We start from the raw sequence: 23718 nt of genomic DNA on the forward strand, positions 1-23718 counted from the left end.
CACCCGTGGGGCCAATTAGGGCGTAAGGGGCTAAACGAAGCGTAGAGGCAAAGTGTGTTTACTTTGAAACCCGGACGTTAATTTTGAGAACTGGCTCATATCGAGATTGAGAAGGTGGAGGATTTTCATTTTGATTCTTTAGATTTTGGTGGGGCTCCTTTTTCTTCTTTATATTTGTTATTTTTGGCTGAATGACACCTTCACACAAAAACAAAAGCAAAGTTCAGTTGAGTTATTTTGTTGTCTAACAGGTCACTTCTTTTTACATATACAGTGATACCTCAGCTTACGAACTTAATTGGTTCCCAGAAAGTGTGTAAGGCAAAAAGTTTGCCTTCCAAACATTTATTTCCCATAAGAAACCATTACAATGAGAATAATCCGTTCCCAGGTCCCTGTAAAAAACATAATTTTCTACTAAATAAGCCTTAAAACTACACAAAATATACCTTATTTTATGTGTAATAAATGTGCTATTGGATTGTAATGACAGAAATAAACTGTACTGTATAATTAAATCGTTTTATTGACCTTTGTGATGGCTGTTGATGTAGTTGCCTGTTGATGATATCCAAGTGAAGTTGCCGTGCTTTCTCGGCAATAATACTCACACGGTCCCCTGCTAGCTGTTTTTCATTAATCAAAATCAACAGAAGTTTTTCAACCTCTTCTATTGCCTAAATCCGTTGCTGAGACAACACAGAAACACCCTTAGCCACACGTAGCAATGGTCGACTTAGCATACTGGTACGCTAAGTCACACAAGCGCACACCCCATTCGTGTTTTTTGATAATAATAATAATAATACATTTCATTTAGAACCGCCTTTCAAAACTCTCAAGGACACTTTAGTCACATTTTTTTTTTTTTTTGTGCGGGTGAACAGCGGCAGCCATTCGCGCCAGCGCTCACTGTTTTTCAATGATCACCTTCTTCCGCTCGACCGTAATTGTCTTTCTTTTTAGGCTTAACACTAGCTTGTGGTGGCGTCTTTTTCGGTCCCATAATAGCTAAAGTACTCCACTTGATAACAAACCACATCTGCATTCAAACAGAGGGAATCTGGAAAACTAGTCCGCCAGCCACTGTGTTGTTTGGTTTGTCTGCTGAAAACTAGTTTGTATGCCAAAATTCTATTCTTGCGTATTTCATGTTCGTCAGGCGAAAGGTTCGTTAGCTAAAGCGTTCGTAATCGTAGTATCACTCTATGCTCCCTTGAATGGAAACAAGGAGGCGGGACCTTCTGAAACTCGGCATCTCCGAGGTCATTTTGAAGTAGTTTTGGGACACTTTAAGTCATTTTTATTGGTGTTTTTCATTGGACTGAAAATATCAGCCTGCGTGTTTTGGCTATTTTAGATGCTATAAAACGTTTTTCTGATGTCAGTTAGGAAACAAAAAATGCTGTCGGTTGTCCTTTAAGCATTTTCCAAAGTGTTTTTCACCAGGTTGCTGTAATTTACAATATCTCAGCATGAAATGTGTGCGGAGTGGGGGTGAGGGTGGGGGGGGGGGGGTGGGCGTCTGCTCACCTTGTCAACTGTCACTCTCGCCCCATAAAAAAAGGTGTTTAAAAAAAAAAAACAGCAAAAACGCTTGTTTTTATTTATTTATGTATTTATTTATTTATTTATTTTCGTCTGACGCTGACAAATGGCTTATGCCCGCGTCTGGACAGTTCAGACCTTTATAAAATGCACTAAATTTACCTGCAGGAAATAGCATTCAAGACATAACATTGCTTGAACCGCCAAATGGCCGACACATCTTGAGGCGATGTGACATACTGACGTGGATTCAAAAGGAAATTTACTTTTTCAATCTGAGTGTCGCAATATATCATCTTACAAAACATGCAAGTGATAATAATAATAATAATATAATAATACAATTCATTTATAAGCGCCTTTCAAAACTCTCAAGGTCACTTTACAGTCACAGAATACGTTTTTTTCTGTGGGTGAGCAGCGGCCACCACATGCGCCGGCATTCACTCAAAGCGAAAGTAACTCAAAAAGATAGAAAGCTAGCTCACTAGCTAATTTTTTGATATTACATTAGCACACATTCTCTTGGAATGAATATGGAGGATACACAGTATCCATTTTTAAAAGTTATTTAGATATTTATTTATTTATTTGTGGTCATTGATGTGTTGAAAAGCTGATCATGTTGAATCATTCGATGGTCTAGCTGCATAAACTGTATATAGTACACTAAAATATATAGTACCTATGCTTGTCTGTGACTGTAAAGTGTCCTTGAGAGCTTTGAAAGGTTCTTAAAATGTAATTTATTATTATTATTATTATTATTATTATTATTATTATTATTATTATTATTATAAGTTTAAGGGATAATTCACGGAACAACTCTGGAAGGATGAAATAAATAGTTATATAGTGACATCTGATGGAAATATGGTAAAACTACATTAATCTTTGACGCTTTTTTTTAAAGTTAACGATTGAAATAATCGCAATAAATTATCGTAATTCCGCAACAAATAAATGTTGGGAAAAGTACATGGCAATAAAAAAAATTGAAAAGAATAAAGAGAAGCTCAACACAAAATAAAACCGGAAGCTTAAAAGTGGAAAGTTTTGAAAATAATGTATACTTATATTTTATAATATAGTACAAACGCCGATTTCAAGTCGTACATAATAGCGACCTGAACTATCCGTGCGTTTTTGCTTATTCGAATGTAAACATGGGGGGAAGAAATCACGAAATAGTTTTATTTTTTATGATCTATCTGTCGAGTGAAATTTGCGTAGACAAAATGTATCCAATAGCGTGTTGTGTTCTTCAATATTGACCAATCACAAGCGGGGGTCTTGCTTGGTTATTCAACGACGTCATATAATGGCACCGTAGATTTCTCTATGTACTGGATACGTAAAAACAATGAAACACCTGCGTCGACCTTAGTTTTGAGATCTGCACTCAAAAATTGGTCACTCATACCAGCATGGCCGCGCCGTTTCACAAGTTATATGGCACGAGAGGACACAAAATGCTGTGATGCAACTTGTCTGACATAATCATATTATATCGTGACAAGTCTTTACGTTGGAGCCCAACGCGGTCTTCGCAGTAGTTGATGAGCGCAACTTAATTTAGCTCGCCATGTTTCGCCAGACGAAGGCGATGCTCGAGAAACTTCGACATGTCCGGTAAGATTGCTAGCGTTGGCTGCTTCCTGTCAAAATAAACCACGGATAGTGACACCATTTTAATTTAGCGACAATTTGGTCAAGTTTTAGAAATTAAGCTAATTTTATACACAATTGAAGTCACTATTTGAGGATTTTTTGCTAAATACAATTAGTTGGTGTGTGGGGGGGCGGTGGTGTCTGAACACATCCTTCATTTAGAGATGGATAGATTATTGTTCTTTGACAAATAATAAGGAAATAATGGATTTTTTTTAATTTCCAAAATATGAGGGGATTTTATGCCTGTTATTACAGTTAAAACCATGAAAATCTGTGACAGAGTTCTTTATTACAGTTTAAACTATCATAACTTAATTTTTGGCAGATCTTAACGAGTGAGGTATCATTGGAAAGCTTTTGACATTCTAAACAAGAACAGAAAACACAAGAAAAGATTGAAAATATAAACGAGCAAATATCAACGATCGAATGCAGGCAAATTTTCGTCAGAAATCAAAAATGGCTGTCACTGAATACTAGGAAAGAAAATTGCGAACTCTGGAAATATATATGCTAATGCTTCTTTGTGCTTGAAACTTGGCAGTTATTGCGAAAAATATACATTCTCCCACTTCTATGAGTTATAAAAATACAACTTACTCACCATGATAAACTGTAGTGTTAGCAAAAAGAGCGTAAACTTCTATCCATTTTCCCCCCGTTTCTCGTCGTATTTTGAAATTTCAAGAACCAGCATGGAGGGAAACGTGTAATACGTCATCATAAACTGCATAGCTTGGAAAATCCCACGAAAAACGATTACGTACTTCGCAAAAAAGCAATGATATACGACCGCGAGTACAGAGTGCGCTCGGTTCACTGGACAGAAACAATCGCGGTGGAATATAGCAAACTGTAGCGTACCTGTAATATAATAGACGAGAACTATTATTAATCATAATGGCGCATTTTATGGAATGTTTGAATCAATGTTAATATTCTATATACTATTTGTTTGAAAATGCACTCAAGTTTAGTTGAACTTTTCCCTTTACCCTAGTTCAAAGGGCCTGAATCTGTCATGGAGACAAAGAAGCACTGCAGCAGCAGAAAAAAAGGCTCTTCAATACACAGCAGGGCAACAAATCCACGGATTTACAGTGAAAGAGGTGCAATAGATGGTCATTTCCAACAAATATGCATCAAATCGATCAATCAATCAATCAATGTTGCTTTTTAAGTCATACTGTATGTCAACCTAAATGACGTTTTGTCATTTTCTCGGAGGTTGTGGCCGTGCCTGAATTGTTCCTCACTGCCATCAAGTTGACTCACGACACCACAGGAGCCAAGTACCTGCACGCCGCCAGAGATGATGCCAACAATCTCTTCAGGTTGCTAAAAAAAACCTCGTTTTATGAACCCCTTGGCTTACGAACTTTTCGGTTTACGAATGTTAAATTTATCAACATTTTACCTTGGCATACAAACTTTTTTCGTACACGGAGATGCCTCAATGAGTGATGTCGTTCACGAACGAGCCCGTTCTAACAACAAAATGGCAGCCGACTGTATTTGTCCTCTATTCCCCGCTCCCCAGTCTTCGGTTAAAGCCACGTGATTGGTCAAGAACGCAGCAGTGAGGGGAGGTGGTTCAAACATGAAAGAGAGGCAGACGACAGTGAGAGAGTTTCAACTTTGATTGTTCAAAAGCAGAGTGTAGACTGCATGGTTAAAATATCCCATTAATCAGGCTCCACAAGCCATCTGTACACTTGATGCACAAAGCTATCAACCCAGCTAAACAGAACACAATTGATGAGGAACAAGGTAAAATTATGGCAGAGAAAGGCACCTACAAGGGATCATTCCTCAAGATGGTGAAAGAAGAAGACTGCGTTCCTCATCAAGTGTTTAGTGCTGATGAAACCGGCCACTCCATTCCATCAAGCCATCAACGACCATCACAAAGGTCAATAAAACCACTTTATTATACAGTACAGTTTATTTCTTTCATTATAATACCATAGCACATTTATTATACGTAAAATAAGGTATATTTTGTGTAGTTTTAAGGCTTAGAAAATTAGAAAATGATGTTTTATGAGGACCTGGGAACGGATTATTCTCATTTTAATGATTTTCCGTGAGAAATAAATTTTTGGGATACACACTTTTTGCCTTACTCACTGTACTTTATCGTTTATTTCGTCACACAAAAAGATCTCGTGTGATGATTAACACAAAATCAATAAGCTCATTCCTCAAGATGGTGAAAGAAGAAGGCTATGTTCCTCATCAAGTGTTTAATGCTGATGAAAGCTGCCACTCCGTTCCATCAAGCCATCAATGACCATCACAAAGGTCAATAAAACGACTTTATTATAGTGTACAGTTTATTTTTTTTAATTATAATACCATAGCATATTTATTATACATAAAATAAGGTATATTTTGTGTCGTTTTAAGGCTTAGAAAATTAGAAAAATGATGTTTTATGGGGACCTGGGAACCGATTATTCTCATTTTAATGGTTTTCTATGTGAAATTATTTTTTGGGATACACACTTTTCACCTCACGCAAGGTGTCACTGTTGTACTCCGTTTGTTTTCTGGATTTTCAGTGTGCAGTTTAGGACCACCCCTATGGACAACACAGGGGTCCCTCATATCCTGGAGCACACCGTGCTATGTGGGTCCCAAAAGTATCCATGCAGAGATCCGTTCTTCAAAATGCTCAACAGGTCACTGTCCACCTTCATGAACGCCTTCACAGGTACGGATCGCTGCCCTGATAAGCGATTTTTACTTGTTCCTCATTGACAGTTGGTCCAAAAAAGGTGGACCTCACCCTGTTTCAACATTTCAAGTGACGTTTGTCTCCTTGCCAACAGCCAGCGACTACACCATGTATCCATTCTCCACGCAGAATGCCAAAGACTTCCACAATCTTCTGTCTGTTTACCTGGATGCCGTTTTCTTCCCGTGCTTACGGGAGCAGGATTTCTGGTAACGAAAAAATGTTTGTTTTTGTATCCTATTCTGTGGTGTCACAAGCGAGAACTTTCCAGGCAAGAAGGCTGGCGTCTGGAGAACGAAGACCCCACCGACGCTAGCTCGCCTCTGGTCTTCAAAGGCGTGGTCTTCAATGAGATGAAAGGGGCTTTTGTGAGTCTGATTCTTCCGTTTCTTATTGTCAAATTGAAACAACCCAAACAGAAATTTCATCTTGTTCCTTTTTTTTAATCTTCTTGACAGTCAGACAATGAGCGTCTGTACGCTCAGCACCTCCAGAACAAACTTTATCCTGACCACACGTACTCGGTGGTGTCCGGTGGAGAGCCGCTGGCCATTCCTAACCTCAGCTGGGAGCAGCTCAAGCAGTTCCACGCCACGCACTACCACCCAAGCAATGCCAGGTAACACACACACACATACGCGTTTTTACATTATCTGGGGACAGCTTTTCCCATACACACACACACACACGTACGCGTTTTCATCACTTACAGGAACTACTTTTTCCAAATGACCTAGAGCTATAAAAATATGGGATGCACATGGTGGCTTTGTACACACATACAAGTTTTCACGTTGTCTGGGGACCACTTTTACGATACACACTCACACAGAACGTTTTTTTCATGTATTCTGGGGACCTCTTTTCAGATCATCACTTACAGGGACTACCACCCATTTCCAAATGACTTAAAGTGATAAAAAAACAGGGATGCACATGGTGGCTTTGTATACATATATACACACACACACACATCCGTGTTTTTTATGTTTTCAGGGGACCACTTTTCTGATCATTACTTGTGGGGACTTCCCTTTCCAAATGACTTACAGCTATAAAACAAAATCAGGGATGCACATGGTGGCTTTACACACACACACACACATATGCGTTTTCATGTTTTCTGAGGACCCCTTTTCCCCCCCCCCCCCCCCCCCCCCCCCCCCCCCCCCCCCCCCCCCCCCCCCCCCCCCCCCCCCCCCCCCCCCCCCCCCCCCCCCCCCCCCCCCCCCCCCCCCCCCCCCCCCCCCCCCCCCCCCCCCCCCCCCCCCCCCCCCCCCCCCCCCCCCCCCCCCCCCCCCCCCCCCCCCCCCCCCCCCCCCCCCCCCCCCCCCCCCCCCCCCCCCCCCCCCCCCCCCCCCCCCCCCCCCCCCCCCCCCCCCCCCCCCCCCCCCCCCCCCCCCCCCCCCCCCCCCCCCCCCCCCCCCCCCCCCCCCCCCCCCCCCCCCCCCCCCCCCCCCCCCCCCCCCCCCCCCCCCCCCCCCCCCCCCCCCCCCCCCCCCCCCCCCCCCCCCCCCCCCCCCCCCCCCCCCCCCCCCCCCCCCCCCCCCCCCCCCCCCCCCCCCCCCCCCCCCCCCCCCCCCCCCCCCCCCCCCCCCCCCCCCCCCCCCCCCCCCCCCCCCCCCCCCCCCCCCCCCCCCCCCCCCCCCCCCCCCCCCCCCCCCCCCCCCCCCCCCCCCCCCCCCCCCCCCCCCCCCCCCCCCCCCCCCCCCCCCCCCCCCCCCCCCCCCCCCCCCCCCCCCCCCCCCCCCCCCCCCCCCCCCCCCCCCCCCCCCCCCCCCCCCCCCCCCCCCCCCCCCCCCCCCCCCCCCCCCCCCCCCCCCCCCCCCCCCCCCCCCCCCCCCCCCCCCCCCCCCCCCCCCCCCCCCCCCCCCCCCCCCCCCCCCCCCCCCCCCCCCCCCCCCCCCCCCCCCCCCCCCCCCCCCCCCCCCCCCCCCCCCCCCCCCCCCCCCCCCCCCCCCCCCCCCCCCCCCCCCCCCCCCCCCCCCCCCCCCCCCCCCCCCCCCCCCCCCCCCCCCCCCCCCCCCCCCCCCCCCCCCCCCCCCCCCCCCCCCCCCCCCCCCCCCCCCCCCCCCCCCCCCCCCCCCCCCCCCCCCCCCCCCCCCCCCCCCCCCCCCCCCCCCCCCCCCCCCCCCCCCCCCCCCCCCCCCCCCCCCCCCCCCCCCCCCCCCCCCCCCCCCCCCCCCCCCCCCCCCCCCCCCCCCCCCCCCCCCCCCCCCCCCCCCCCCCCCCCCCCCCCCCCCCCCCCCCCCCCCCCCCCCCCCCCCCCCCCCCCCCCCCCCCCCCCCCCCCCCCCCCCCCCCCCCCCCCCCCCCCCCCCCCCCCCCCCCCCCCCCCCCCCCCCCCCCCCCCCCCCATCACCCCCCCCCCCCCCCCCCCCCCCCCCCCCCCCCCCCCCCCCCCCCCCCCCCCCCCCCCCCCCCCCCCCCCCCCCCCCCCCCCCCCCCCCCCCCCCCCCCCCCCCCCCCCCCCCCCCCCCCCCCCCCCCCCCCCCCCCCCCCCCCCCCCCCCCCCCCCCCCCCCCCCCCCCCCCCCCCCCCCCCCCCCCCCCCCCCCCCCCCCCCCCCCCCCCCCCCCCCCCCCCCCCCCCCCCCCCCCCCCCCCCCCCCCCCCCCCCCCCCCCCCCCCCCCCCCCCCCCCCCCCCCCCCCCCCCCCCCCCCCCCCCCCCCCCCCCCCCCCCCCCCCCCCCCCCCCCCCCCCCCCCCCCCCCCCCCCCCCCCCCCCCCCCCCCCCCCCCCCCCCCCCCCCCCCCCCCCCCCCCCCCCCCCCCCCCCCCCCCCCCCCCCCCCCCCCCCCCCCCCCCCCCCCCCCCCCCCCCCCCCCCCCCCCCCCCCCCCCCCCCCCCCCCCCCCCCCCCCCCCCCCCCCCCCCCCCCCCCCCCCCCCCCCCCCCCCCCCCCCCCCCCCCCCCCCCCCCCCCCCCCCCCCCCCCCCCCCCCCCCCCCCCCCCCCCCCCCCCCCCCCCCCCCCCCCCCCCCCCCCCCCCCCCCCCCCCCCCCCCCCCCCCCCCCCCCCCCCCCCCCCCCCCCCCCCCCCCCCCCCCCCCCCCCCCCCCCCCCCCCCCCCCCCCCCCCCCCCCCCCCCCCCCCCCCCCCCCCCCCCCCCCCCCCCCCCCCCCCCCCCCCCCCCCCCCCCCCCCCCCCCCCCCCCCCCCCCCCCCCCCCCCCCCCCCCCCCCCCCCCCCCCCCCCCCCCCCCCCCCCCCCCCCCTCCCCCCCCCCCCCCCCCCCCCCCCCCCCCCCCCCCCCCCCCCCCCCCCCCCCCCCCCCCCCCCCCCCCCCCCCCCCCCCCCCCCCCCCCCCCCCCCCCCCCCCCCCCCCCCCCCCCCCCCCCCCCCCCCCCCCCCCCCCCCCCCCCCCCCCCCCCCCCCCCCCCCCCCCCCCCCCCCCCCCCCCCCCCCCCCCCCCCCCCCCCCCCCCCCCCCCCCCCCCCCCCCCCCCCCCCCCCCCCCCCCCCCCCCCCCCCCCCCCCCCCCCCCCCCCCCCCCCCCCCCCCCCCCCCCCCCCCCCCCCCCCCCCCCCCCCCCCCCCCCCCCCCCCCCCCCCCCCCCCCCCCCCCCCCCCCCCCCCCCCCCCCCCACCCCCCCCCCCCCCCCCCCCCCCCCCCCCCCCCCCCCCCCCCCCCCCCCCCCCCCCCCCCCCCCCCCCCCCCCCCCCCCCCCCCCCCCCCCCCCCCCCCCCCCCCCCCCCCCCCCCCCCCCCCCCCCCCCCCCCCCCCCCCCCCCCCCCCCCCCCCCCCCCCCCCCCCCCCCCCCCCCCCCCCCCCCCCCCCCCCCCCCCCCCCCCCCCCCCCCCCCCCCCCCCCCCCCCCCCCCCCCCCCCCCCCCCCCCCCCCCCCCCCCCCCCCCCCCCCCCCCCCCCCCCCCCCCCCCCCCCCCCCCCCCCCCCCCCCCCCCCCCCCCCCCCCCCCCCCCCCCCCCCCCCCCCCCCCCCCCCCCCCCCCCCCCCCCCCCCCCCCCCCCCCCCCCCCCCCCCCCCCCCCCCCCCCCCCCCCCCCCCCCCCCCCCCCCCCCCCCCCCCCCCCCCCCCCCCCCCCCCCCCCCCCCCCCCCCCCCCCCCCCCCCCCCCCCCCCCCCCCCCCCCCCCCCCCCCCCCCCCCCCCCCCCCCCCCCCCCCCCCCCCCCCCCCCCCCCCCCCCCCCCCCCCCCCCCCCCCCCCCCCCCCCCCCCCCCCCCCCCCCCCCCCCCCCCCCCCCCCCCCCCCCCCCCCCCCCCCCCCCCCCCCCCCCCCCCCCCCCCCCCCCCCCCCCCCCCCCCCCCCCCCCCCCCCCCCCCCCCCCCCCCCCCCCCCCCCCCCCCCCCCCCCCCCCCCCCCCCCCCCCCCCCCCCCCCCCCCCCCCCCCCCCCCCCCCCCCCCCCCCCCCCCCCCCCCCCCCCCCCCCCCCCCCCCCCCCCCCCCCCCCCCCCCCCCCCCCCCCCCCCCCCCCCCCCCCCCCCCCCCCCCCCCCCCCCCCCCCCCCCCCCCCCCCCCCCCCCCCCCCCCCCCCCCCCCCCCCCCCCCCCCCCCCCCCCCCCCCCCCCCCCCCCCCCCCCCCCCCCCCCCCCCCCCCCCCCCCCCCCCCCCCCCCCCCCCCCCCCCCCCCCCCCCCCCCCCCCCCCCCCCCCCCCCCCCCCCCCCCCCCCCCCCCCCCCCCCCCCCCCCCCCCCCCCCCCCCCCCCCCCCCCCCCCCCCCCCCCCCCCCCCCCCCCCCCCCCCCCCCCCCCCCCCCCCCCCCCCCCCCCCCCCCCCCCCCCCCCCCCCCCCCCCCCCCCCCCCCCCCCCCCCCCCCCCCCCCCCCCCCCCCCCCCCCCCCCCCCCCCCCCCCCCCCCCCCCCCCCCCCCCCCCCCCCCCCCCCCCCCCCCCCCCCCCCCCCCCCCCCCCCCCCCCCCCCCCCCCCCCCCCCCCCCCCCCCCCCCCCCCCCCCCCCCCCCCCCCCCCCCCCCCCCCCCCCCCCCCCCCCCCCCCCCCCCCCCCCCCCCCCCCCCCCCCCCCCCCCCCCCCCCCCCCCCCCCCCCCCCCCCCCCCCCCCACCCCCCCCCCCCCCCCCCCCCCCCCCCCCCACCCCCCCCCCCCCCCCCCCGGTTCTTTACGTACGGAGACCTTCCTCTGGAGCAACACCTGAAGCAGATTGACCAGGAGGCCCTATCCAAGTTTCAACGCATCCACCCCGACACTCAAGTCCCGCCTCAACCGCACTGGACCAGCCCCGTAAGCTCGAAAAACAGTTTTGACGATGCGAAATGTAAATAACAAGATATTTTTTCTTGCCTGCGTTTAGAAAGAAGAGCGCGTCAACTGCAGTCCCGACGCCATGGCTCCCGACGCCACGCGACAGAATACACTGTGTGTCAGCTACCTGCTGGGAGAGTAAGACAACACATTTTCCTGTTTTATTAACTCATTGACTGGCAAAAGATGTGCAAAAATATGCCCACTGCAGTGCCAGGGTTTTTGTCATTTTCACTCCAATTTCAGGACCCCCAGAATATTGAGTTTTAGGACGACATAAACATTCAATTCTGTCTTTTCTGATAAAAAGAAGAGTTAATTCCTAAGTTATATGGGTCTGGAGTTATCTGACTTTGAAATAGGGGCGGATGTACAAAATACAAGGCAATTTTGGTTTATATAGCACTTTAACAAGATCCGAAGCTGTAACAAAGCGCTAACACGGACAAAAGGCAAATGCTACCCCCTCGTGGAAGGGAAAAACATTGCCAGAGGTCTGATCAGTGCTTTATCGGCACCCCTCGCATGAAAAACCGAAACAAATTCGGGAATGTCGGTGTAATGCGGTAACTATCAGTGGCTCTGATGGATCAAATTAGATTAGAATAATACATTTCATTTACAAGCGCCTTTCAAAACTCTCAAGGTCACTTTACAGTCACAGGACCAGTTTTTCCTGCGGGTGAGCAGCGGTAGCCACATGCGCCAGTGTTCACTCAACCCGAAAGTAACTCAAATAGAAAACTAGCTAGCTAGCTACCAGATAGCTAATATATGTCCAGCCAGCTAGCTAGCTAATTGATAGCCAGCTAACTAGCTAGTGCGCTAATAAATAGATAGCCAGCTATCCAGCTAACAGATAGCCCGCCCCCGCGCCGACCCCCCCAAATTCCCAAATTTGTTATCATCCAATTATTGGAATGGAAAAAAATGATACTTTGCTATTTTCCACCAAAATTGAGATGTTTGAAATTTGGCTTTCCTCCTTAGCATCACGGACACCTTCGAAGCCTTCACCCTCAGCCTTCTATCTTCTCTGATGACATCCGGTCCCAATGCTCCTTTCTACAAAGCTCTCATCGAACCCAAAATCGGAACGGATTTCTCCTCGGTCGTCGGGTGAGAATTCGGGAAATCGGGGTGACGTTTTGGGCGTAGTGATCCGACGTGTTTTTTTTTTTTTTTTTGTGGGTTCCGCAGATACGACGGTAGCACCAAGGAGGCCTCGTTCAGCATCGGCCTGCAGGGGATGGCCGAGGAGGACGAGGAGAAAGTCAAGAACATTATCCATCGGACTATCGATGACATCATCGAGTAAGACCCAATGGGGCGGTGGATCTCATTTTGAAAGGCCCTTAGAAATTAAATGTATTATTATTATTATCATTATGGTTTTTTTAATACAGTGATACCTCAGCTTACAAACTTAAGTGGTTCCCAGAAAGTGTGTGTAAGGCGAAAAATGTGTATCCCAAACATTAATTTCCCATAGGAAACCATTAAAATCACTTCAATGTATTTCATATTTTTGGTAATATTTCTGCTCTTCATAAGGACGGGTTTCGAGGACGAGAGGATCGAGGCGCTCCTACACAAAATCGAGATCCAGATGAAGCACCAGTCCACCAACTTTGGCCTCTCTTTGGCTTCGGTGAGCACAACCCTGACGCAGGCGTTTCAGAGCTCCGGCAAGGTTGTTTTGGTTGACCCGCAGTTGTTTTTGTTTTAGTACATCGCGTCTTCGTGGAACCACGAAGGCGACCCGGTGGAGCTTCTGCAGATCAGCGACAGCGTCCTGAAGTTTAGACGAGCCTTGCAAGAGAATCCTTGTTTCCTACAGGAGAAAGTCCAACGCTACTTTAAGGTTTGTGACGTGTTAGCCTTGGATGCTAACGCAGATTAGCATCCAACAAACCTGTGTTTTTGAACGTCTCGGTTTTTGACTAATTTGGTTTTCAACCAAAAATGTCAGTTTTTTTTATGCCTCGGTTTACAACCGAAAATGGATTCTCAAGCAAACTGAGTGCACCTGAACGCACCACTCAACTCACTTCCCCTTCCTTATATGTCACTTCCTGGTGTCACGTCTCATTGTGACCGACACGTTTGTATTGATTAATCACGATTAAAAAAAGGCAGACATTGATTACATTGATGATGATGGAAAATGTTTCGGTTTTCAACCAAATTGGTTTTTGAACCGGTTTCTGGACCGTATTATGGTCGAAAACCCAGGTTTGACTGTATTTCTCCCTTGCTTTTACCAGGGGTGTCAAACTATTTTTATTATAATTTAGGGAAGCCATTAGAATGTTTCATCCTCTCCGCATATTACATATAGAGCGTACAAAAAAAATGATAAATTACTAGTTTTCAAATTTCAAGTAAAAAAATAATGACTTATTGTGGTTTACATGGTGCAATTTTACAGTTTGGTTTGGACTTCAGAAAGCATCGTGGAATTTCACAAGTTTGATTTGGGCCGAAGAAAATGATAAGGAGGGCCAGATTTGGCCCCCAGGCCTTGACACACATGGGATGTGTGGCATTAGCCAGCTATCTGATTAGATAGAGAGCTCGCTAGCTTGATCGCTTGCCAACTCGTTCGCGAGCTAGCTCGATTGCTAGTTAGCTCAATCGCTAGTTAGCAGACTAGATGGCTAGATGGCTCGATCGCTAGCTCATGCGATCACTCGCTCGCTCGATCGCTAGCTGGTTCGATTGCTAGCTAGCTCGATTGCTAGATGGCTTGCTCAACCGCGAAAACATAAAACATATTAGTTTGTTCTTATAGAATTTTACAAATGACTCGCTTAATCATTCAGTTGGTGTGCAGTTTATGATGTAAAAGTTAAAAAAATGCTTTTAAAAAAATGTGTTTTTCAAGACTGAACGGATTACAAAATTTTACATTGATTATAATCGAGATTGCTGTTTTGGTTTTCGCACAAATCAGTTTTCAAACAGGTTTTTGCCACATTAGCTTGACCGCCAGCTAGCTAGCTAGCTAGATTACTCGCTAGCTTGATTGCTAGCTCGGTCAATCCCTAGCTAGCTCGATCGCAACTTTGAATTGCTTTCGAAGGCCGAATAAAATGATGTGGCGGCCCCAATTTCGCCCCCGGGCCTTGACTTTGACACCTATGAACATGATCAGAAGCCCAAAAAGTTATTATTTTTTTATTGCATTTTTGTTTCTAAGCAATGAAAATAAACATGCGAGCTGTAATTACAGAATGAAGTGGGATGCTTTCACCTGATTTGCGCTTATAAATGAAATTATTATTATTATTATTATGATTGATTTGTGACGTTCACCCAGGAGAAACAACCACAGGCTGACCCTCTCCATGAGTCCCGACGACTCCTACCTGGACAAGCAGGCCTCGGCAGAGGAACGCATCCTCCAGGAGAAGATCGCCGCTCTGTCTGACGGCGACAAGAAGGACATTTACGAGAAAGGTGCTGACAGTCACTCTCAAATGGGATGACATCTTTGAAATTTGAAATGAAAGGAAGTTTCAATTGAGAATTTCAAAATAATAATTATAATAATAATAATACGTTTCAAAAAACAATGAAAGCCATACCTGTCAATCTTGGCTAATAGCCACCCTTATAAATGATTACACTATCTAACTGGCTAGCTGGCCATCTGTCCAGCTAGCTATTAGCTAGCTAGCTAGTTAACTGGCTATCTATTAGCTAGCAAGCTGCCTTGCTATCAGCTATCCAACTAGCAGCTGGTTAGCTGGCTATCTATTAGCTATATAGCTAGCTGGCTGGCTATCTATTAGCTATCTGTCCAGCTGCCTGGTTTTCTATTAGCCATCTATTAGCTTGCTAGCTTCTCAGTGTATTAGCTAACTGACTATCTAGCTAGCTAGCTATTAGCTATATAACTATCTGGGTGGCTAGCTATGTAGCTAGTTATCTGTTGGCTATCGGCTATCTACTAGCTGGTTAGCTAGCTTTCTATCTATTTACTTCCGGGTTGAGTGAACGCTGGCGCGTGTGGCTGCCGCTGCTCACCCACAGAAAACTTATCCTGTGACTGTAAAGTGACCTTGAGAGTTTTGAAAGGCGCTTATAAATGAAATGCATTATTATTATTATTTATTATTAGAAGTTATTTCTGTGGCGGTGGAATTGATTTCATTATAATCAATGTAACAAATTTTAATCCGTTCCAAGTCGAGAAAATCTGTTCCAGAAACCTGTTTGAAAACTGATATGTGCAAAAACCAAAACAGCAATCTCAATTATAATCAATGTAACAATTTTTAATCCGTTCCAAGTCTTGAAAAACAACTTTTTAAAGCATTTGTTTAACTTTAACATCATAAACTGTCCACCAACTGAATAATAGAGCGTGTCATTTGTAAATTACTATAAAAACAAACTGTAATACGTTTTGTTTTCACCGATTTTAACATCAACATTTACATTCGATTGATTTCATTTGAAAAAAAAAATGTGCATTTGAGTTCTTCGACATTAACGTGGCATCCATGTCCTCTTTGTTCAGGTCTTCAATTGCTGGACGCTCAAAGTAAAACGCAGGACGCTTCATGTCTGCCAGCACTCAAAATGTCCGACATCGTCCCCACCATACCCATCACTGCTGTACACATGACCAAAGCGGGTGCCAAATTATTATTTTCATATTAGATCATCGTCTGGCAGTCAATGATTCTGATTGGCTGAAATGCCACCTTTGATTATCCCAAAGATTATCCTCATTTAATCTTCAGTGATGACGTCTAATTATTATTATTATTATTTTTTTTTTGTCTTTTCATGCACAGAGGGTGTTCCGCTCCAGCTTTGCGAGCAGCCCACCAACGGCTTGGTGTACTTCCGGGCCATGTGTAGCCTCAACACGCTACCCGAAGACCTGAAACTTTACGTGCCGCTCTTCTGCAGCGTCCTCACCAAGTCAGTCCACTCTCAAGCAATACATACATATAGATGTACAAAATACAAAGAAATACATACATATTAGTTTATATAGCGCCTTAACAACAGCTAAAAAAGCGCCAACACATGGAAAAAAGGCATATTCTGCCCCCTTGTGGAAGGGAAAAAAACATTGCCAGAGGCCATGGCCAGCGCTTTATCGCTACCCAAGCATGAAAAAAACAAAACCTCTTTTTTTCCCCTTTTTTTAAAGATAATTCCTAAGTTTTATGGGTCTGGAGTTATCTGAACTTGAAAGTGGGGCAGGTGTACAAAATGCAATGCAATGCATACATATTGATTTATATAGCGCTTTAACAACAGCGGAAACTGTAACAAAGCGCTAACATGGACAAAAGGCAAATGCGGCCCCCTTGTGGAAGTGGGAAAAACATGGCCGGGGGTCTGACCAACACTTTATCGGCAGCCAAAACCCAAACAAAAGTCACACTTTTCAATTCCCGAATCATTTCGTGAATGGCAGTGAATGAGTTAATTCCTAAGTTATATGGGTCTGGAGTTATCTGATCTTGAAACGGTACAAAATACAATACAAAAAAATTCAACTTCCTGTTTTTTTTTTTTTCTTTCTTTTGTTTGTTTTTAAATTTTTTTGGGGGACATGTTCAGGTTGGGCAGCGGCTCGATGGACTACCGTCAACAAGCCCAACAGATGGAGCTGAGGACTGGCGGCATGTCCGTGTCCCCCCAAGTCATCTCTGATTGCACCCACATGGACACCTTCGAGCAGGTTAGCTTCCTTTAAGCCGCCCTGATCTCAAAACGACACAACACGCGTGATGTTCCAGCCTCGTCCGTCCTTCCAGGGTGTCCTCTTGTCCTCGTCCTGCTTGGAGAGGAACCTTCCCAATATGTTCCAACTGTGGGAGGACATCTTCAACAAGCCCCGTTTTGATGATCAAGAGCGCTTGCGGGTGCTGGTGATGATGTCAGCGCAGGAGTTGGCCAACGGGATCTCCGACTCGGGCCACGTTTACGCCATGACGCGAGCCGGTCACCTTCTGACGCCGGCCGGAGAACTCCTCGAAACATTTGATGGGATGGAGCAGGTATCGGATAACGTGATACCTCGGTTTTTGACCATAATCCGTTACAGAAACCGGTTTGAAAACCCATTTGTTCGAAAACCAAAACAGCACTTTCCATTATAATCAATGTAAAAAATGTTAATCCGTTCCAAGTGCTGACGCCGGCCTCAGACCTCCTCGAAACATTTGATGGGATGGACCAGGTATCGAAATTGGAGATACAGGGAATCCTCGCTTTTCAACCATAATCCGTTCCAGAAACCTGATTGAAAACCGAAACAACACTTTCCATTATAATCAATGTGAAAAATGTTAATCGGTTCCAAGTCCTGACACCAGCCAGAGAACTGCTTGAAACATTAATGAGATGCACCAGGTGTCGAAATTGGGGATACAGGGATAACTCGGTTTTCGACCATAATCCGTCCTAGAAACCGGTTTGAAAACTGATTTGTTTGAAAACCAAAACAGCATTTTATATTATAATCAATGTAAAAAATGTTAATCCGTTCTGAGTCCTGACGCCGGCCGCAGAACTCCTTGAAATATTTTCTGTAAGGGACCAGGTATCCAAATTGGAGATACAGTGATACCTCGGTTTTCGTCCATAGAAGAAACTAGAAACCGGTTTGAAAACCGATTTCTTCGAAAACCAAAACAGCACTTTCCATTATAATCAATGTAAAAAATATTAATCAGTTCCAAGTCTTGCAAACAACTTTTTAAAATCAGTTTTTAACTATTTTACAGCATGAACTATCCACAAACGTAATAGAGATGGTCATTTGTAAAATACTATCAAACAAACTTTTATTTTAACCAATTTTAACATTAACATTGTAACATAAAAACATTTCTCTCATGTTTCTGCTCTTGATTTCACTGTGGTGATCTTCAGGTGAAATTCATGAAGAGGATAGCGGAGATGGCGGACCTGACCCCGGTTCTCCGTCTGCTCCCCAGGATCAAGAAGCACCTCCTCAATCCGAACAACATGAGGTGCCTCTCACCTTTTGACATTCATATTACTTACGAGAAACAAAAAAATAAGAGAAAAAAAAAGCAGGAAATTTTGGCTATTCCGACAGGTGTGCCATCAACGCCACACCTCAACACACATCCGAGTCGGTGGCCCACTTGGAGAGCTTCATGAAGGACGTTGCCGGGAACAGGAAGCACTTTAAAGCCGTGCGGCCAAATGTTGTCGAGGTAAGACAGCGAGAAGAAAAAAATGGGTGGAAAAGAGCTTTCGCGTCATATTGACGCACTGTCATGTGTTTTCCACTAGAGGCCGCTAGATACCAGCAACGTTTCTGGAGCCAGCAGGACACTTGTGGCTGTAAGTCTTTTTTCCCCCCCCATGTGCTTAAAATGACGTCATGACACGAATACATCGTCATTCGACCTTTTTGGAAATGTCTTCCTTTAAGACAGTGTTGCTTAGCAACATGAAATTTTGTTGACATGTCTTATTTTCAAGCAATCCACCAAAAAAAAAATTGCCAAAAAAGGGTGCCATTTGATTTGAAGAAGCCATTTTAGGTTCTTGTTCGAAACCACAGGTGTCAAATTCTAGGCCCCCGGGGGCCAAATCTGGCCCGCCACATCATTTTATTCGGCCCGCAATAGCAAATCAAGCTCGTTTTACTTTTACAGGTGCCCAAAATGCTCACTTCGTTTGAATGCTAACAGTCAATTTAACTGAATGAGACTATTTGATTATTATTATTATTATTATTATTAGTAGTAGTAGTATTTATTTATTCATTCATTTGTACATTCAAGTAATTATTTTATTATTGTATTATTTCGTTTTTGTTGTTATTATAATTGTCATTATTATTATTATTTTATTATAATAACATTATTATCATTATTTATTTGTATTTTTATTATTATTTGTTTTTTATTTTTATTTAGCTTGCTATTTATTAGCTATTTGGCTATCTAGCTAGTTATCTAAGTGTCTAGCTCGCTATCTATTAGCTATCTGTTAGCTAGCTAGCTTTCTATTTGAGTTACTTCCGGGTTGAGTGAACGCTGGCGCATGTGGCTGCCGCTGCTCACCCGCAGAAAAGAGGATTTTGTGACTGTAAAGTGACCTTGAGAGTTTTGAAAGGCGCTTAAAAAGGAACTGTATTATTATTATTATGATACTTGCTAAAGTCCGCACCAAAATGTCAAAATTTCCCCTGTAAACAACAATAAGACATTGTTTTTCACTTTAAATTTGAAAACTACTTATTCTTGTATTTGTTGTGCGTTCTATATTTAATATGTGGAGGAGATGAAACATTCTAATGGTTTGCCCAAATTTATAATGGCCGTCGAGGGGAAACCGGAACTACAATGTAGCCCACCCGGGGCAAAAAAAAATGACTTTGAATCTCTGTTTTATGCATTTTCCTTATTTTGGTTGCAATTTTTCTCAACGAGGATCCCCAAATGCAGCACATGATTTTGTGTTCTTCCATATCCTTAACGGGCTTCATTTTCTTCCTATCAAGGATCCAAATTTCCAGCCTTGTTACATGAAGACTTTCATCCAGATGCCGTTTCCTGTCAACTTTGTTGGCGAGTCTGTGCGCACTGTCCCTTACAGCCATCAAGACTATGCCAGGTTTTGTGTGGAATTATTATTATTATTATTATTTATTTATTATTGTTTTTATTTATTATTATTATTATTATTATTATTATTATTATATATTTATTTTTTTTATTATTGTTTTTATTTTATTATTATTATATATTTTTTAATTTATTATTTTTTCATTATTGTTTTTATTTTTTATCGTTTATTATTTATTATTATTAGTAGTAGTACAGTAAAGTCTCGTTATATCGATATTCAAGGGAGTCCGAAAAATATCGATATAACCGGGACTATCGATATATCCGACCCTGTTTGCATGTAATTTTCTCCGTGCGTGCATAGAAATAGTATCGATATAACCGGGACTATCAATATATCCGATATCGATATAACGAGACTTTACTGTATTATTATTATTATTGTTACTATTGTTACTATTACTGCTATTACTACTCTTGCTACTATTGCTACTATCACTACTATTACTACTCTTAGTATTATTACTATTATAACTACTATTATTATTACTACTATTGCTACTATCGCTACTATCACTACTATTACTACTACTATCACTAGTATTATTACTAGTTTTACTATGTATGAATGCAACGATAGAAATGAATTTGAAGCAACCTTCTTTTTCTGTCGCCAGTCTTTGCGTGTTGGGAAGGATGATGACGGCCAAGTTTCTTCACGGCGAGATCCGAGAAAAGGGCGGGGCCTATGGGGGTGGAGCCAGAATGGGCGCCGGCGGCCTCTTCTCGTTTTACTCGTACAGGTACCGAAAATGGACAATTTGTTTGAATGCTAACAGTCAATGTAACTGAATGAGACTATTTGGTTTAAAAAAAAAAAAGAATTATGACAATAGTAATTAATTCACAAAATGACAAATACAGTGATACCTCGGCTTACGAACGCTTCAGCTTACAAACTTTTCACCTTACGAACATTAAATTTACGAGAATACAATCTTCACATACGAACTAGTTTTTGGCGGACGAACCAAACCATACAGCGCCACGGTGGCTGGCGGAGTAGTTTCTTTCTTTGAGTGCAGACCTGGTTTGTTATCGAGTGGAGTACTTTTGCTCTTATGGGACCAAAAAAGACCCCACCACAGGCTAGTGTTAAGCCGAAGAGGACACAAAAGAAAATGACAGTCAAGCAAAAGGAGATCATCAAAAAACACGAGCGAGGTGTGCGTTTGTGTGACTTAACATCCAAGTACCAGTATGCTAAGTCGATCATTGCTACGTGTCGCTCAGGGTGTTTCTGTGTTGTCTTCTAAGCAACGGTCTCAGGCAATAAAAGAAGTTGAAAAAGAGTGTGAGTGAGGGTATTATCGCCGAGAAAACTCGGGAACTTCACTCGGATATCATCAAGAGGCAACTACATTAAAGACCATCACAAAGGTCAATAAAATGACTTTATTATACAGTGCGGTTTATTTCTTTCTTTACAATACAATAGCACATTTATTATACATAAAATAAGGTAAATTTTGTGTAGTTCTAAGGCTTATTTAGTAGAAAATTATGTTTTATGGGGACTTGGGAACGGATTATTCTCATTTTAATGGTTTCGTATGGAAAGTAAATGTTTGGATGATGAACTTTTCGCCTTACACACACTTTCTTGGAACCAATTAAGTTCGTAAACTAAGGTATCACTGTACAAGCATTTCTGTCAAAATACACACCAAAATACTTATTCGCTAACATACATTGAAGTGATGACGTTAGCATAAATTAGCCTTTTTTTTCATGCGTGTATCAAAAGGGATCCAAACTCGGTCCAGACGCTCTCGGCTTTTAGCAAAGGTGTCAACTGGGTCAAGTCGGCTAAGTTCACCCAGCAGGACATCGACGAAGCCAAGCTCTCTGTTTTCTCTGCCGTCGACTCGCCTGTGGCGCCGTCGAACAAAGGTAACAATGGCCGCTCATGGCGACCAAATTTTTTTGTGAATACTTTTAATGTATTTTTTTTGTTTGCGTGGTGGTAGGAATGTCGGTATTCCTAAGCGGAGTCACCGACGAAATGAAGCAACGGCATCGTGAGCGACTCTTTGACGTCAATCGGGAAAACCTGCTGGATGTGGCTGAGAGGTTCGTGCTCAAATTTTCAATGAACAAATTCTAGAAAAAATTCGGGAATGGCAGTCAATGAGTTAAAGGACAACCGACACCTTCGGACAAGTTGCGTCCATAATTTGTAAAATCACTTGAAATGACTTCTACTGAGCGCATTTGACAAAGATTCCACCGCATATAGCTATATATTTTTACGTTTTAAAATATTCAGGAGGGAACGCCCCTGACCGAGAAAGCGACACAATGCATTTTGGGTACTTTTTTTGCATCCGAAAACACTGTTTTGATGACGTCTGGAATTGATACGGAAGGACTTCTTTAAACGATGGCAAACATTTATGCTTTCCTCTTCAGAACTATTTGAATAATATTCATAACTGGATGAGTAACAAGAAAGCATATTCTCCGAAATTGAACTCTCTGAAGCCATTGTTTTGATTCTGGAGCAAGGCAGTTTGTGAAGGAGTATCCTGGCGTGATGTCACGAACAAGGGGGCGGGACTTTCTGAATCTAGCCATTTCCGAGCTCATTTTGTGACACTTGAAGTCATTTTTATTGGTGTTATGCATTTGACTATAAATATCAGCATGCATGTTTTGGGTATTTTAGATGCTATCAAACGTTTTTCTGATGTCAGTTAGGAAACAAAAAAATGGTGTCGGTTGTCCTTTAACTGAAGTCTATGAATAACTATGACATTTATCTTCTGTCACGATAAAATTAGCAAAAAAATGGAAGGCTACATTTCGGCTAACCGGTCAAACTGGCGAGCAGGTCAAACATTAGTTAGCTTCATCTCAATGATGCGTTTAATTAGGTGGCTAGCTATCTAGATAGCTATCTGTTGGCTATCTATTAGCTATCTACTAGCTGGCTAGCTAGCTTTCTATCTGTATTTAATAGCGATATTCAGTGTATTAGCTAACTATCTAGCTAGGTAGCTATGAGCTATAGAGCTAGCTAGGTGTCTAGCTATCTAAGTAGCTATCTGTTAGCTATCTATGAGCTATTTACTAGCTCCTAGCTAGCTTTCTATGTCAGTTTATGATGTCCGAAACTAAAAGATGGTGTCGGTTGTCCTTTAAAGTCAAGAAAAATGAGTATTATTGTGGTTTACGGATGACAATTTGAAATTTTGGTTCAGACTTTAGCATGCGTCGTAGAATTTCACATGTTTTATTTATTTTTGCGGGCCGAATAAAATGATGTGGCGGGCCAGAATTGGCCCTCGGGCCTTGTTTTTGACACCTGTGTTCAAGATCATTCTTGCAATATTTTTTTATGCTTTATATGGTGACGGATTTTTTAAATGTATTTATTGATTGATTGGTTGATTGATTGATTGATTGCAGTTACCTGAGTGTCGGCAACAAGACGTGCGGCGTTTCCATCTTGGGCCCGGAAAACGATGCGATCAAGAAAGATCCATCGTGGGTGGTAAAATAAGAAACCATATATGTCATGTATGTGAAAGTATTTTGTACATATTTATGCAACAAGATCAATAAATTATCATGTTGGAATAGAACAACAACAGTCTAAGTGACATGTTTGTGTTTCTGCAAAAGAGGACATGGTGTAATAATAATAATAATAATAATAATACATTTCATTTATTTTAAACACATTCTGACTTCGCATACCTGACTTAAATGTCCTGCAAGGCTTCTAAAGTGACCTTGAGAGTTTTGAAAGGTGCTTATAAATCTAATGTATTATTTATTATTATTTTTTTATTTTTATTGTTATGTTGTTTTTATTGTATTTTTTGTATTTTAATTTTAAATTTATTTTTAATTGTATTTTTATTTTTATTTTAAATTGTATTTTAAATTTTATTTTTGTTTT

General features: G+C 49.2%; 1 protein-coding gene across 1 annotated transcript; it reads left to right on the forward strand.

Moving 5' to 3' along the window:
* The first annotated feature begins 2943 nt into the window (after nucleotides 1-2943).
* pitrm1 (pitrilysin metallopeptidase 1) lies at nucleotides 2944-23415 on the forward strand. Its single transcript, XM_089008778.1, has 26 exons — nucleotides 2944-3180; nucleotides 4223-4331; nucleotides 4450-4556; nucleotides 5787-5938; nucleotides 6057-6171; nucleotides 6234-6330; nucleotides 6421-6580; nucleotides 11021-11148; nucleotides 11219-11307; nucleotides 12160-12288; nucleotides 12370-12483; nucleotides 12724-12820; nucleotides 12899-13044; nucleotides 14492-14631; nucleotides 15698-15814; nucleotides 15978-16107; nucleotides 16759-16879; nucleotides 16956-17198; nucleotides 18076-18176; nucleotides 18266-18386; nucleotides 18466-18516; nucleotides 19685-19797; nucleotides 20429-20554; nucleotides 21559-21704; nucleotides 21782-21884; nucleotides 23223-23415. The coding sequence occupies exons 1-26, from the start codon at nucleotides 3134-3136 to the stop codon at nucleotides 23314-23316; spliced, it is 3096 nt and encodes a 1031-aa protein (XP_088864904.1). The 5' UTR covers nucleotides 2944-3133; the 3' UTR covers nucleotides 23317-23415.
* The last annotated feature ends 303 nt before the right edge of the window (nucleotides 23416-23718 follow it).

Source organism: Hippocampus bargibanti, linkage group LG11 (assembly GCF_051943395.1).
Source record: "Hippocampus bargibanti isolate YZ-2025 linkage group LG11, ASM5194339v1, whole genome shotgun sequence".
NCBI classification, from domain to species: Eukaryota; Metazoa; Chordata; class Actinopteri; order Syngnathiformes; family Syngnathidae; genus Hippocampus; species Hippocampus bargibanti.

Coding starts and splice junctions, on each gene's coding strand:
- pitrm1 (XM_089008778.1), top strand. CDS start 3,134: ATGTTTCGCCAGACGAAGGCGATGCTCGAGAAACTTCGACATGTCCG. Junction 5,939..6,056: donor CTTCATGAACGCCTTCACAG/GTACGGATCGCT, acceptor CCTTGCCAACAG/CCAGCGACTACACCATGTAT. Junction 6,331..6,420: donor ATGAGATGAAAGGGGCTTTT/GTGAGTCTGATT, acceptor TCTTCTTGACAG/TCAGACAATGAGCGTCTGTA.